The 15907-nt window shown below is 49.3% G+C and overlaps 1 protein-coding gene across 1 annotated transcript in view; it reads left to right on the top strand.

Moving 5' to 3' along the window:
* The window catches only part of LOC110431949 (putative uncharacterized protein DDB_G0294196), an 82116-nt gene extending 73748 nt beyond the window's left edge, over positions 1 to 8368 (top strand). The window contains exons 3-4 of the mRNA XM_021451809.1: positions 7869 to 7945; positions 8025 to 8368. Of these exons, the coding sequence (XP_021307484.1) occupies positions 7869 to 7945; positions 8025 to 8368 (421 nt within the window). The remainder of the gene's footprint in view (positions 1 to 7868; positions 7946 to 8024) is intronic.

A 15907-nucleotide genomic window follows, 5' to 3' on the forward strand; every position in this document is an offset into this window, starting at 1 on the left:
TGAGATTAATCATGATTAGAAATATTTTAATCTTTTTATTTTATCATGTCGGAAACAGTAATCTGCATAATCCAAAATAAATGTATGTATGAAGTAAAGTGTGCAGAGTGTGTACCTGAATCGTGGAGTGGTGTATTCGGAGTGTGTTTGGCATGTTAAGGGATCTCCCCCATACTTGTTTTCTGCTTTCTTGCACCAAAATAAAGTAGAGACACACAAGACATAATAATAATAGTAATACTCTTTATTGATCTTGAGGCATTTAGTACAAAAGACTGATAACAAACTGATAGCAAACTGATAATAATAGTAAACTGATGATAATAGTAAACCTAAACCGAATTTAAAGATAAATGACTAAGATGCATTGCCTCAAGGTCTAATCTAGATAACTTAACGGCGCTCTAATTCCTTGATCTTCTTGTTGGCACTGGCAAGATCCTGCCTAAGGCCTAATATAACGGTGTTGTGGTTAGAGAGCTGCCTAGTGAGGGAATTAATCGAGGACTGGAGGTCTATGATAACTCTATCTAGCCTGCGAACTTCCTCATCAATATCCATTATAGTCTTGCGACGCTTGGGAGGTGTCTCAAAAGCATTGAGAGAGTGCTTCGGGGCTGCCTTTGGAGGGATGAAACGGACTTTGGATGCTCTAATCCCTTCAAAGTAAGGCCTTTCCTCCTCCGTAGTGTAGCGAACGCTGCTGATCTCGCCGCTCCAGTTGGTCTTGACTCCAACGACCCTCTCATTGGGTCTAGGTGGAAGGATCCTTGTACCGATTGGTACCTTGATAGTGGTCTTCGTCTTGGATGATGGTCCTTTGAGGAGTAGGGGTTGTGGTGGTGCGGTGAGAACTGGTTGAGCATGGTAGGATTGGGCGGAGCTGCGTTAGCGTAATGGCATGGCTTCTAGTTGTCGCTCTGTGTTGGCCGGGACGAGAGCACGGGCATCGGGGTCTTCCACTGGCTCCATGTTGAGGTTGAAGGGGACGACTTCCCAATCATCGTGGTATTTCTCGGCCATTGGAGTAGCAAGGAACTAATAAAATTTTAATTGAAGTAGAGCTAATTAAGCTCTAATTGAAGGAGAGAAAGCTTGGTGGCTTGGTGTCTGAAAACTGAGGTCAGGGGTCTGTTTATATAGGGGTCAAAAGGATGCCTCTATGGGTTGTTCGGGTTGCTCCCGTCGATGTGCGTGCGAAACTTTCCATCCGAGGGATTATTCGGATTACCCTAAGTGCATTTTCCATATCAGAGAAAGTCGGGACCGAGGGGGAACAGGGGCTGGGCGCCCGCCCACTTGACCTGGGCGCCCGCCCTCTCTCTGGCTCCTCTGTGGGCCCACTTTTCCGAGCGCGTTTCTAGATGCGAAATTATTTAGAAAAATATATATGCCCCAAAACCATCAGACCAAAAGTGTCGGGCTCTAATTCTCCATGGGAAGGTAAAAATGGACTACGTCTATTTCTTCAAATTCCTCATTGGGCTCTAAAAATAATTTAAGACGTTGACCATTTACCTTGAATAACGTACCTTCGCTATTTTGAAGTGTGATAGCTCCGTGGGATGATGAATTGATTACCTTGAATGGTCCTTCCCATTTGCTCCGGAGTTTTCCATGCCCGAAAAGCTTTACCCTGGAATTAAAAAGTAATACCTTATCTCCGGGTGTGAACTCCTTCTTGATTCTCTTGTCATGCCACCTCTTGACTCTTTCTTTGTAGATTTTTGAATTGTGATATGCCTTCTCTCGCCATTCTTCCAATTCTGATAGTTGCATTCTTCTATAATCTCCAGCAACATCTAGGTCCATATTCCATCTCTTTATGGCCCAGTGTGCTTTGAACTCTAGTTCAATAGGTAGATAGCAAGTCTTCCCATACACCAATTGGTATGGAGACATTCCAATTGGGGTCTTGTATGCTGTCCGGTATGCCCAGAGTGCATCGGGTAACTTGTCTTTCCACGTCGTTCCCATTTCATTTACTGTCTTCTGAAGAATATTCTTGATTTGTTTGTTGGAAGTCTCTGCTTGGCCACTTGTCTGAGGATGATAGGGGGTAGCGACGTTGTGACAGATTCCATGTCTTGATAGATATTGCTTGAAGCGTTTGTCGATGAAGTGTGCTCCTCCATCACTTATCACTACTCTGGGAACTCCAAATCTTGGAAATATAATTTCTTCAAACATCCTCTTTGAACTGACGTTGTCGGCATGCTTGCAAGGTAATGCTTCTACCCACTTGGAGACATAGTCAACCGCCACCAAAATGTACTCACACTTCTTTGATGGAGGAAATGGACCCATGTAGTCTATTCCCCAGACATCAAAGAGCTCAATCTGAAGGTTGTTGGTGAGTGGCATTGCATCCCTTGTATTTATGTTTCCGTGCCTTTGACATGGCCCACATCTCCTGATATATTGCTTCGTGTCTTCATACATTGTAGGCCAGTAGAATCCACACTACCAGATCTTTGAATGTGTACGGAATGCTCCATAGTGACCTCCATATGGTGATGAATGACATCTGTCGATGATCTTCCATCCTTCCTCTGGTCACACATCTCCTGAGTAAGCCATGAGAGCATACTCGGAAGAGGTATGGCTCATCCCATATATGTGAACGACTTTCTTGAATAAGCTTCTTCTTGTTTGCTCCTGGTGGTACATACCCTGAAACCATAAAATTAACAATATCTGCATACCAGGGGTCAGACCTGTTAATCCCGTAGAGCATGTCGTCCCGGAGTGAATCATTGATTGGGGTTTCCTGTGGACTCTTAAAATACATTCTAGACAGGTGATCAGCAACAGAATTTTCTACTCCCTTTTTATCTTTTATTTCTAAGTCAAATTCTTGGAGTAATAAAATCCATCTAATTAGGCGAGGTTTAGCATCTTTTTTAGTGAGCAAATATTTTAGTGCAGCATGATCAGTGTAAACAATTATTTTAGCTCCAACTAAATAAGATCTAAATTTATCAATGGCAAAGACAACAGCCAGAAGCTCTTTTTCAGTGGTTGCATAATTAAGTTGAGCTCCTGTCAAAGTTTTACTGGCATAAGCAATTGCATGATGCTTCTTATCTTTAGTTTGTCCCAATACTGCCCCCACGGCATAATCACTAGCATCACACATAATTTCAAAAGGCAACGACCAATCAGGGGGTTGAATGATTGGTGCAGAGATGAGTGCTTTCTTTAATAAATTGAAAGATGTTAGACATGCATCATCAAATTCGAAAGGAGCATCCTTGGCTAGCAAAAGAGTAAGTGGTCTAGCAATGAATGAAAAATCTTTTATGAATCTACGATAAAAACCAGCATGGCCAAGAAAGCTTCGAATTCCTTTTATATTCACAGGTGGAGGTAGTTGTTCAATTACTTCAATTTTAGCTTTGTCTACCTCAATTCCTCTTTCAGACACTAAGTGTCCCAGCACTATTCCTTCCCTAACCATAAAATGACATTTTTCCCAATTAAGGATTAAGTGCTTTTCTTCACATCTTTGCAAAACCTTATCTAAGTTTTCAAGACAACTATCAAAAGTTTTTCCATAAACAGAGAAATCATCCATGAAAACTTCCATAATCTCTTCAATCATATCAGAAAATATAGACATCATGCATCTTTGAAAAGAAGCTGGTGCATTACATAACCCAAAAGACATTCTACGGTAAGCATAAGTTCCATAAGGGCATGTAAAAGTGGTTTTGCTTTGATCATCGGGATGGATCGGGATTTGATGATACCCGGAATATTCATCTAAGAAACAAAAGAATGAATGGTTTGCTAACCGCTCTAGCATCTCATCTATAAAAGGTAAAGGAAAGTGATCCTTTCTCGTGGCTTTATTTAGTTTTCTATAGTCTATGCACATCCGCCATCCTGTGACGGTGCGTTGCGGAATTAGCTCGTACTTTTCATTCATAATAACTGTCATGCCTCCCTTTTTGGGCACAACTTGGACTGGGCTCACCCACTCACTGTGCGGCACAGGATATATAATCCCTGCATGCAGCAACTTAATAACTACCTTTTTAACTACCTCTCTCATAGTGTTGTTAAGTCTACGTTGGGGTTCTCGAGAGGGTGTAACAGAAGGATCTGTTGGAATACGATGGGTACAAATCATAGGACTGATTCCTGTAAGATCTTGAAGTGAGTAGCCGAATACTGAGTGATGTTTCTCAAGAATGGTCATTAATCACAGAGTTTGATCCTGAGTGAGTTTATCGCTAATGATCACAGGAAACTCTGGATTATTGTTTAGGAAAGCATAGGTAAGACCGGGTGGTAAAGTTTTAAGCTCTATGGGGGGTCTAGGTGTTTCTGCAAACTCATCTAAGGGTTCAGGCTCAGAAGGTTCGTCTTCTTCTTCTGTGAAGAAAGGAGTTTCGTCTTCTAAGTCTGGTTCATCCAAAAGCTCTAGAGATGCAGCCTTTACCTCCTCCATAGGATCAGGCAAAAGATATGACTCGGCCTTATTGTTTAAGGAGTGAAATATTATTGAGAATTTAAAGGTTTTTCAAAAGAAATGTGTAGCTTTCCAGTATGACCTTCATAAAGGAGTCTTCTAAAAGGTTGTCCTATCAATAGGTCGAAGTCCCATGTATCAAAGATATAGAAGTTCAAATGAACCATGGAGCCTTCTACCGTAAGAGGTAGGACATTTATAATTCCAAGACTGGGGACTAATCGTCCCGAAGATTCCTTTATGACCTTTGTTGTGGGGGTTAAGATAAGATTTTTAAATAGTTTAAGTGCAAAGGATTCAAACATAATGTTGATCCCCACAACAGGATTATAAAGAGCATTAAATCGATCAGAATTATAAGCACAGCGTATAGTTATAGAGGGTGTGTCCAAACGGATCACATCAGAGGAAAACTCTGATTCCTCCAACCATTCGCTACTCATGACTGAGATAAGCTCTCTCAATTGATATTCACTTGGTAAATAAATGCTAAATTGACCGTTTTGGGGTTTGTCAATAGAATGGTAGTTTGAAATATTTCCAAAATCGGCAAAAAGATCGGATTCTATATCCAGCATGAAGTCCGGTAGTGGAATTTCTTCCTCTTGAGGCTCAGAACTTGGGATAGCTAAAGTAGATGAATAATTTGGCAGAGTGTGTACTTCGGCTTCGTAGGTTTCATCATGAAGGGTATTATCCATCTCAGCTTCTAGGATTCTATCTAGGATCACTCTTGCTTCATCAGCAGGGATGCGAAAGAAAGAACCTCTAGACATTGTGTGTAGCATTTGTTTGTGATTTCTATGAAGACCTAGAAAAAAGTGAAATAAAAGAACAGGGTCTTCAAGATTAAGGTTTGGACCAGATTCTAAAAGATCAGAAAAACATTTCCAGGATTTTCCCAAAGTTTCATTATCTTTTTTTTTAAAAGATAGGACTTCGAGTCTAAGGTCGGCTATACGGTCAAGGGAATAGAAATCTAGACAAAAGTTGGCTCGTAAAACTCCCCATTCACCTTGTTGTTGACTTACCTTCTGACTGTACCATTGTCTAGCTTCTCCCCTTAGAGAAAAAGGAAAAAGCTTCCAACGTAAAGTCTTATCAGAAATGCCTTCAATGCGAAGACAATCACATGTTTGCTCAAAATCTCTAATATGAAGGTAAGGGTTTTCGTCTTCCTTTCCCGAAAAAGATAGGTTTTGAATCATGGCAATCAACCTAGAACTTAACTTATACTGGGGTGTTTGGATAGGCTGTGATGATTCCCATGGTAAAAGATCAGTTGCTAAAGGGATTGCAGACTCATGGATCGATTTAGAATTTTGGTTTTCCATAAGGTAAGAATAAAGAAAATAAATAAAGGATATAAAAGATAAGAAAAGATAAAAGTATAGATACAAGCTAGTAGCAAGACTCAGGTTATCTCAGCAACCGTCTTTCTCCCCGGCAACGGCGCCAGAAATGCTTGTTGATATTTGGGAACGCAATAAGGAATTGATCCGCAAGCGCACGGATATCGGTGAGCACTTCACCCGGGAAATTATCCAGAGTATCGTATTTATTTTTTTTTACCACTAGGAGAAAGAGTGCATCTGACTAACCGGTCTATTAGTACTAACCTTTAGGCACAAAGAATGTCTTTCGATGTGAGTGATAAATAGAGAAGACTGCAACCGTAGTCTCTTTCTAACCTTGGTAAGGATGATCTACTGTTCTAATGGGGAGGCTAACGGAATCTAGACACCACAAAGGATGTTCGACCCGCACCTATAAACCCTATCCTTCCTGCTAACGAGATGTGATCTACAAAGGTAGCTCGGAATTGTCACGTTCCTCACTACTACCACGGTCCAGCTAATCAGGGAATATCTATGAGTACCCCAGCCTAAACACCACGTTTACGCCAGCAATGATTACTCTAAACTCTACGCGAAGAGATTAAAGTAAACTCACAAACCATAAGAACAATAAAACAAGAACTTACTAGAATTTAGAAGTCGAATTACTGAAGAATCCTAGGAGCAAGCTTCGGGTTAGGAGAACTTGATCCCGCAGGTACAAGCTTGGAGTAGACACCGACAGGCCGGGCTTCCTCCATTCTACACCTCCACTCTATCTCTCTCAATCTAGTAGAAACTAGAAGATCTATTTCTACCTTACATTGATTGCTAAGCCTAAAAAGAAATATTAATTAGAGAAGAGGTTTTCCTTCAAGGGCACCCCTCAGTCTCTATGATAATTTCTTCATGTCTTCTCCAGGGGCTAGGGGGGCCTTGCTTATATAGTCCTCCCCTTCTATGCGTTTTTGGGTCGATAGCCGAGGTGGTACTATGTTTTTCTTGATCCAATAGGTCGGTGGAATATCCCGAACGAAAGAGTCCTGATTTGGCTCCAGCAGGGGGGCGGGCGCCCAGGCTACCAGGGCGGGCGCCCTGGGCCTGGCCCAGTTTTGCCTCCGCTTCGGTCTCGTGGCTTCTGGAGTCTTCTAGATGATGTAAAATTGCACGGTGCGTTGATATCTCTATGTAATCCCGACATGTAGGCCTTTCTTCCTTATTTCCTGATAACCCCCTGCAGAAACAGATAAACAACAAAACTCGTGGAATTCTGTTAGATCAAACCCTAATTCTAGGTGTTGTTTACATATTGGTCCTTTCTCTTGTTTATTTGATAATTAAAATTGATACTTAAGAACCGTCAACAACGGCGCCAGTCCGCTGAGAAACTGAAGTCCGCCAAGGACTCTGAGAAGAAAGGGAAGAGGAAGAAGAACCTCGACCGCCAAGCGTTAGAAGCGCGTCGAGCCAAATCCAGGCAGAGGGGGGAGCCTGAAGAAGAATCCCCTAGTGAAGATGATGGCGGGGACGGTGATGACGACAGCGACGATTCTGAGGATATGGCGTCTCGCCTCGACCGGATCCTCGAGGGTCTGTCTCGAGGCGACGTCGACGTCCCGCGGATGGGAGCGCCAAAGGAGGGGCCAGGCGGATCTCACCGCCCCCGTACTGACACCCCTCCTGCGCCCACGACCAGTCAGGCCGCCCCGCGCCCCCAACCTCCCCCTGCGCCAAAGGTGGGTGGCCAAGCTAAGCCCCAGGCGACGGGGCCGTTGACCTGCGGTCGCGCCGTGGCCTCTGAGAAGGGAGAGACCGGCCGCTGGAGCACCAGTCCTGGCGCCCGCCAGGCAGGAGTCACTGGGTCAAGGCCTGCGCCTGCTCTCGAGGGGCCCGGGGCCTTGACGCGGGGTGGTTCGAGGCCCACCAGTCGAGGTTCCGGCAGGCGAGCCATTCTTCTTGTGGGGTAAGTTCTTTGACGTTGCGAATTTTATTCTCCTGATTCTTCGCGTTTTCTCGTATAACGGTTTTCTTTAAGTCCGTCCCTCTTTCCTCAGATTGAAGCAGACGCTCGAGCAGGCCCAGCCTTCGATGGCAAAACAGCTCAAGGTGGGAGCGGGCTCCAAGGACTCAGGTTAGCAGCTTACTCATGGGATTTGTGCCGTCCTTACGTCGGCCATTATAGCGGCTGACCTTTGTTTTTCGTTTTACAGGCTCCTCCGACCCTCAGCCGCCGACCGGCACCGAGAGCGCCCCACCTCGTCCCCCGGCGAGTGATCCTGCCCCATCGTCGCCAAAACAAACTGAGGCGCCCCGGCTCCAAGGGCAGGAAGGAGCCCCCGAGCCTCCCCGATCGGGGGTCGAGGGGGATCCCGTTACCATTAGTGATGGTTCTGGCAGCGACGGGACTTCGAGGGACGCCCATCCCATGGACGAGGAGGACCAAACTTCTCTCGTCACGGGACGGACACCCTGGCCTGCCGGGCTTCGCTCCCTCGAGGAGCAGAAGAAGAAAGAAGAGGAGGAGCACGAGCAGGAGATGCGGTGGCAGCTGTAGGAGCAGAACCGCCGACAAGAGCCGCAGGAGCTCGAGGAGCAACAGCAGCAGCAACAGGGGGGCCAAGAAGAAGGACCGCTCGAGCCCCCTCCTCACAGTCCGCCCCAACCGGTACCACCGGCGCCGCAAGAGCCCGGAGACCAGGAAGAGGATTTGCCGGTTTTCGGCCCTCCAACCCCAGCATGGCTTCATCCAGGGGCACCCGCCGCGATCCCGGCAGAGTCGGGGCGGGCGGACGGTATGGTGGCGCTTTCCTGCATGATGCGCACCCCCATCGACCCCGAGTTCGAGATTCGGGGGACGATCTACGGCATGGACGGAATCGCCCCAGGGTTCCTCCGGGAGCGTCGGGCGTGGGAGAACCGCACTCCCACCGAGGAGGATGAGGCTGGGACGTCGGGTAGTCAAGACGGCACCTGGAAGATGGTAGACGATGACGGGCGGTTCCCCTCACTCATCGACTTGTTTTTGCGCCACGGGGGGTCTCTCGAGACCGTCGAGAACCTCATTCGCGGCGTCAAGGCACGAGCTGACCAAGAGATGGAGAACTGGTGTCCCGATCGAATCCGCATCCGAGCTTCCACCGATCCGTCTGAGCCCAACATCTTCCTGGACGATTGGAAGGAGGCTGAGAAGTGGGAGCATGTCGAGGAGCTCCGCCTCTGGATGAAGCACGTGGTGAGGCTCCTGTCGGACGTTGTAAACAACGGGCTCGGGCTAGCTTACTTTGTAAGTCTCCTAGTCTTTCATTCTTTAGGGGACTTGTTGGTTTTGGGTTCTAACTGTTCGATCATCGATTCACAGGACCTGAAAGACACATCCCGTATCAAGTCAAGCTTTATTCATGCCACTAGGGGCGGCTGGGAGCAGCTCCCCCTCCTCAAAGACCAACTCCTGGAGTCGCAGGAGAAGCTCCTCAAAGCCTATAAAGATCTTCTGGCGCTCGAGGAGGAGAAGAAGGAAAGGGAGGCTGCCCTGGCCGAGGCTCGAGAGGCCTCAAAGAAGGCTATGGAAGAGGCCGTGCTGCTGAGGGAGCGGGCTCTGTCTGTCGAGGAGGCTGCGTCCAAAGCCTGGGAGGAGGCCCTATCCAATAAGAACGTCGTTGCTGATTTGGACAAGGAGAAGGGCCTCCTCAAGACTGACCTGGATTCCCTTCGAGAATCCTTCCAGAGGATGAAGGTGGAACATGTGAACGGCGAGATCGCCAGGAGCGCCGCGGAAGAAGCCAAGAAGAAGGCCCTCGAGGATCTCGAGGAGGAGCGGGCTCGATCCCGCAGCCTTTATGACGACGTTGATCGTCTGAAGAGAGCGCTGCTGGAAAAAGATGGGGCCATCGCGCAAGCCGACAAGGCGATCGAGGATCTGCGTGTTGCCAACACCGAGTTGGCGCGCACCAACAGGGAGGTCGCGAGGGCCAACACCACCTTAGTTGGCGAGAACACGGCCCTGGAGGAGAGCATCCGCGGTATGTTTTTGTACTATCCAGTTTCTTTTCTAAGGTGTGTTTGGTGTGATCTAATCTACTCATGTCGATTCTTGCAGGTCTCAAGGATGAGCTGCTGGCTGCCCAGGTCGAGGCCCGCTCCGTCAAGGCCCAGCTCGAGGGGGAGGTTGCCTTGAACGGTCGTCTAAGGACTGCGATAAGCGACCTCTCGGCTTCCTGGGAGCTCGAGCCTGCTGACGAGTCAAGGGAGGATGCCCGAGGCGACGCACTCGTCGACCAGCTATGCTACCTTGGAGCTATGCTGAGGGATAGGGTGCGGGATGCTCTTCACGTCGGAGTGAAGCGGGCGATGGCGGTGGTCTACTCAGGCTTTTCTTACGACATGGAGGTGGTGTCCCACGGCTTCATCACCGACATCTCTAAGACCGACGCGGAGAACGAGGAGAGGCTCCATGCCTTGATCGACGACACAGAGGTTCCTGGGGAGAGGTTGGATAAGCTGTTCGAACCAGAGGTACTGCCCCCTGAGACTAGCTCAGGCGCTGGTGAAGGTGATGAGGGCCGAGACGCTGACTGAGGCCTGCGAGCCTGATCTGGGTGCCTGGGCCCCTTGTATAGTACTCTGTTAATTAAGTAACACAACGTTTTTTCGTAATTGTCAAATGTTTATCTGTCTTTCCGCTCGAGGCCCCTTTATTTCCTTTTGCGCCTATGTCTGTAGCTCCCATTTGGTCTTTTGTTAAAGCGACCTCGATTATCTCGAGGGTGAGGTTGTGAGTAGAGGTACCGTAGCCCAGGGGCGTAGGAGTCCTCAGGCTCGTTGTACCTCGGCTCTTAAGGGGCTCGAGGTGCCTTCACTACTCGACCGCGTGAGATTTTACAGACAGGAATGAAAGGATTATTTGGCTTTTTGACGCTTGGGGGGGGATTACCCCCTTTGCTAGCCCCCAAGGGGGTATCGACTATGATGGGTCATAGTTGGTATCCCCTTCAAACCTTAAAATTTTGACCAGCGAAAAAGGTAAACCGTTCGAGGGAAAGATCTTTCTCATTCATGCATTTATTCATAAGGTTTTGGTACAAAATGTACATGGAAACATAAAGCTTCGAAGTTCTAGGGGTAGAATCAACGTAGCTGTTCGATGTTCCACGCGTTGGTGAAGATCGCCCCTTTCTCGTCCGCCAGCTTGTACGTTCCTAGCTTTAGGACCTCGGCCACCACGTATGGGCCCTCCCAAGGTGGAGTCAGCTTGTGGCGTCCTTGATTGCTTTGCCGCCGTCGAAGGACGAGGTCGCCCTTGTTTGAGTCCCTCTTGCACACGTGCTTGTCGTGGTAGCGTCAAAGCTTCTGCTGGTATCTGGCGGAATTGAGGAGGGCCATGTCTCGAGCTTCCTCGAGTTGATCGAACGCAATCTCTCGAGTTTCTTTATTTGATTGCTCGTTGTATGCTTTGAGTCGAGGGGATCCATACTCGAGGTCTGTTGGGAGAACAGCCTCAGAGCCGTAGACCATGAAGAATGGGGTGTATTTTGTGGCCCTGCTTGGCGTCGTTCTTAGGCTCCATAGGACCGAGGAAAGCTCCTCGACCCATTTCTTGCCGAATTTCTTCAAGCGATTGTAGATCCTCGGTTTGAGCCCTTGCAAAATCATGCCGTTGGCACGCTCGACCTGGCCATTAGTTCGAGGGTGGGCCACTGCAGACCAGTTCACACGGATGTGATGCTGATCGCAGAAGTCCAAGAACTTTTTGCCGGTGAACTGAGTGCCGTTGTCGGTGATGATGATGTTGGGAATCCCAAACCGGTGGATGATGTCAGTGAAGAAAAGGACAGCCTGCTCGGAGCGGATGTTGGTGATGGGTCGAGCCTCGATCCATTTGGAGAATTTGTCGATGGCCACCAGCAAGTGGGTGTACCCTCCTTTCACCTTTTGTTGAGGCCCCACTAAGTCGAGCCCCCACACCACAAACGGCCATGTGATGGGGATCATCTGAAGAGTGTGGGCGGGCAGATGCGTCTATTTGGCGTAGAACTAACACCCATGGCATGAGCGCACGAGCTCGATGGCATCAGCTACGGCCGTTGGCCAGTAGAAGCCTTGTCGGAAAGCGTTCCCCACGAGGGTCCGTGGAGCAGCATGGTGGCCACAAGCCCCCGAGCGAGTGTAGGTCCTCAAGGGGTTTTCGGCCTTCTTCCACAGTGATGCAACGTTGCAAGACCCCCGTCGGGCTTCGCCGATATAGCTCATTGTCCTCGCCATAGATTACATATGACTTGGCCCGTCGAGCGATGCGGCGAGCCTCGGATCGATCTTCTGGCAACTCGCAATGGATTAGGCAGTCGAGGAACGGCGTGCGCCAGTCAAACGGTCGACCGGGCCACTGTTCCATCTCCATTACTTCAGCCGCTATGAGTAGCGCTTTGACGTTCTCAGTCTGTTGGGCCGAAGCGACTTCGACACCAGCTCCCGAGCCCAAGTCGATGGATGGCTCATGAAGATCCCTTGAGAACGTGTCAGGCGGTACCGTGCCTCGGGTTGATGCGATCTTGGCGAGTTCGTCGGCTGCCTCGTTGTAGCGTCGGGCGACGTGGACGAGCTCGAGGCCGTGGAACTTGTCCTCGAGTCGACGGACCTCTTTGCAGTACGCCTCCATTTTCGGGTCGTGGCAATTCGAGGCTTTCATTACTTGGTCGATGACGAGCTGGGAGTCGCCTCGAATGTCGAGGCGTCGAACTCCAAGCTCGATGGCGATCTTTAGACCGTTAACAAGGGCTTCGTACTCTGCAACATTATTGGATGCGGCAAAGTGAATCCTGATGATATATCTCATATGGACGCCCAGGGGCGAGATGAACAGCAGGCCAGCCCCAGCTCCCGTCTTCATGATAGACCCGTCGAAATACATCGTCCATAGTTCCGACTGAACCTGAGTCGGGGGAAGCTGGGAGTCTGTCCACTAGGTGACGAAATCCACCAGGGCTTGTGACTTGATAGCCTTGCGAGGCGCATAAGTGAGAGTCTCACTCATGAGCTCGACCGACCATTTGGCTATTCTTCCCGTCGCCTCCCTACTTTGGATTATCTCGCCCAGGGGGAAGGACAAGACCACCGTGATTGGGTGGCCGAGGAAGTAGTGCTGCAGCTTGCGTCGGGCGAGGATTACGGCGTAGATCAGCTTCTGGATTTGGGGGTAACGTGCCTTGGTCTCCGAGAGCACCTCACTGACGAAGTAGACCGGCCTCTGGACCGGCATCCTTCCTCCTACCTCTCGACGACCACAGCTGCACTGACGACCTGGGTCGTCGAGGCAACGTAAAGGAGCAGTGGCTCTGCAGGTTGAGGTGGGACCAGGACTGGTGCTAAAGTCAGTGTTTTCTTCAGGTTTTCGAGGGCTTCCTCGGCCTCGAGGGTCCAAGAGAAACGCTCGACCTTCTTCAGAAGTCGATACAGCGGAAACGCCTTTTCTCCTAACCTCGAGATGAAACGACTCAGCGCCGCTAAACATCCCGTGACTCTCTGCATGCCCTTGATGTCTCGAATCGGCCCCATTCTTGTGATGGCTGCGACTTTCTCGGGGTTGGCTTCAATGCCGTGCTGGGAAACGATGTATCCAAGGAGCATGCCTCGAGGTACACCGAAAACGCACTTCTCGGGGTTGAGTTTGATCTGGTTGGCGCGTAGGCAGCTGAAAGTCGCAGCTTTGACTTGACGACGATGTCGTCGACATAGGCCTCGACTGTCGACCCTATGTGCTTGCCAAACACATGGAGCATGTAGCGCTAGTACGTGGCTCCCGCGTTTCGAAGCCCGAACGGCATGGTTACATAGCAATACATCCCAAAAGGAGTGATGAAAGACGTCGCGAGCTGGTCGGACTCTTTCATTTTTATTTGATGGTAACCAGAATATGCATCAAGGAAAGAAAGGGTTTCACATCCCGTAGTAGAATCAACAATTTGATCAATACGTGGTAATGGAAAAGGAACTTTCGGACATGCTTTATTTAAACTCGTATAATCGACACATATCCTCATTTTCCCATTCTTTTTCTTAACTAGTACAGGGTTTGCTAACCAGTCGGGATGATGAACCTCCTTGATGAATCCGGCCGTCAAAAGTTTGTAGATCTCCTCGCCAATGATTTGCGCTTTTCCTCGACGAATCGGCGCAACCGTTGCTTCACTGGCTTGGAACCGGCTCGAATTTCCAAGGAGTGCTCGGCGACTTCCCTCGGTATGCCAGGCATGTCCGAAGGACTCCATGCGAACATGTCGGCGTTCGCACGGAGAAAGTCGACGAGCACGGCTTCCTATTTGGGATCGAGGTCGGCGCTGATCGTCAGCACCTTGCCGTCGGAGTTGTTGGGGTCGAGCGGGATCTTCTTGGTTCCTTCCGCCGGCTCGAAGCTGCCCGCGTGGCGCTTGGGCTCTGGAGCCTCAGCGGCCAGGGCCTCGAGCTTTGAGACGAGCTCGGTAGAACTCTCGACCGCCTCCCCATACTCGACGCACTCGACGTCGCACTCGTATGCATGCTCGAAGGAGGAGCTGACGGTGATGACGCCCTTGGGTCCGGGCATCTTCAGCTTCAAGTAGGTGTAGTTGGGTATAGCCATAAATTTGGCGTAGCCCGGGTGCCCGATGATGGCGTGGTACGTGCCCCTGAACCCAACCACCTCAAATGTGAGGGTCTCCTTTCTGAAGTTGGCCGTTGTGCCAAAGCAGACCGGTAAGGCGATTCGACCCACCGGTAGTGCCTTCTTCTCTGGCACGACGCCGTGGAAACCGCCGGCGCTTGGTTGGAGCCGCCCCCTGTCGATGCCGAGGAGGTCGAGGGTCTCGAGGTAGATGATGTTGAGCCTGCTGCCAACGTCCATCAGCACCTTTGAAAGCCGGGTGTTAACGATGATGGGGTCGACGACGAGCGGGTAGACGCCTGGGGCAACCACCTTGTCGGGGTGGTCCTCTCGATCGAAGGTGATGGGGGTGCTCGACCAGCTGAGGTACTGGGGCACCGCCATTCTCGCCGCGAAGACCTCACGACGTTCCCTCTTGCGCTGCCTCGTGGTCAATTGCGTCGAGGGCCCACCATAGATCATGTAGCAGTCGTGGACGGCTGGGAAGCCGTCGTCGTCTTTGTTGTCCTCCTTGTTGCCGCCCTTCTCCTTCTTTCGGTCGTCGCGTGCATCCTTTTTGAACCCCAGACCGTCGAAATGCTTTTTCAGCATACGACAGTCCTTGAGCTTGTGGTTGGCTCCTCCCTTATGGTAAGGGCATGGCTCCTCTAGCATCTTATCGAAGATGCCTCCATCTGGAGGGCCTCGAGGCCTCTTGCGTTCCATGGCGGCGACGAGATTATCGTCGAAATTTTCCCGCTGGAACTGCCGCGCTCTCTGCTTCTTCTTGTTCTTCTTGGGCCCTCGACTGGGGGTCTCATCTTCATCGGTAGGCTGCTTGCCTTTCCTTCCTTCACAGCTAAAGAAGGCACCGACCGCCTCCTCCCCTGCTGCGTAATTTGCCACTACGTCCATCAGCTCATCGACGGTCTGAGGGCGATTCCGGCCCAATTCCCGCACCAAGTCTCGACTGGTGGTACCAGAGACAAAGGCCAGGATGACATCATGGTCAGGGATATGCGGTAGCTCGGTGCGCTGCTTCGAGAAGTGTAACATCCCCGATGTTACGGTTACTAAAATTTGGATCATGTCATCATCAGCATTGCGCAACATATTTGTTAAGCACACCCTGATGCATTAACTTAAAACAAGTTTAATTTGGTTGAATGTGCTTAGGGAATTAAAGTGTGTTTATACTGTGTATGGATGCTTGTGTTGGTTGCTAAAACCCTAGGGTGAAAGATTTCCGAAAGATTAGGGGGGAAAACCATGATTTTTGAACCCTAGAACCGCCCCCTTTTGTGCAATTTAAAAACCAAGCAAAATTTGAGGTTGAGTTCAAAAGAAAAGTTGTAGATCTTGTCAAGATGTACAAATTTGGTGTTTTGAGTTTTTGAAGTTTCAATACAAAATTCAAAGTAATTTTGAAAATACAGATTTCCAGAAAGTGTCCCCTTTTCCAATTTGAATCTCCAATTCAAA

This window comes from Sorghum bicolor, chromosome 1 (assembly GCF_000003195.3).
Source record: "Sorghum bicolor cultivar BTx623 chromosome 1, Sorghum_bicolor_NCBIv3, whole genome shotgun sequence".
Taxonomy (NCBI): domain Eukaryota; kingdom Viridiplantae; phylum Streptophyta; class Magnoliopsida; order Poales; family Poaceae; genus Sorghum; species Sorghum bicolor.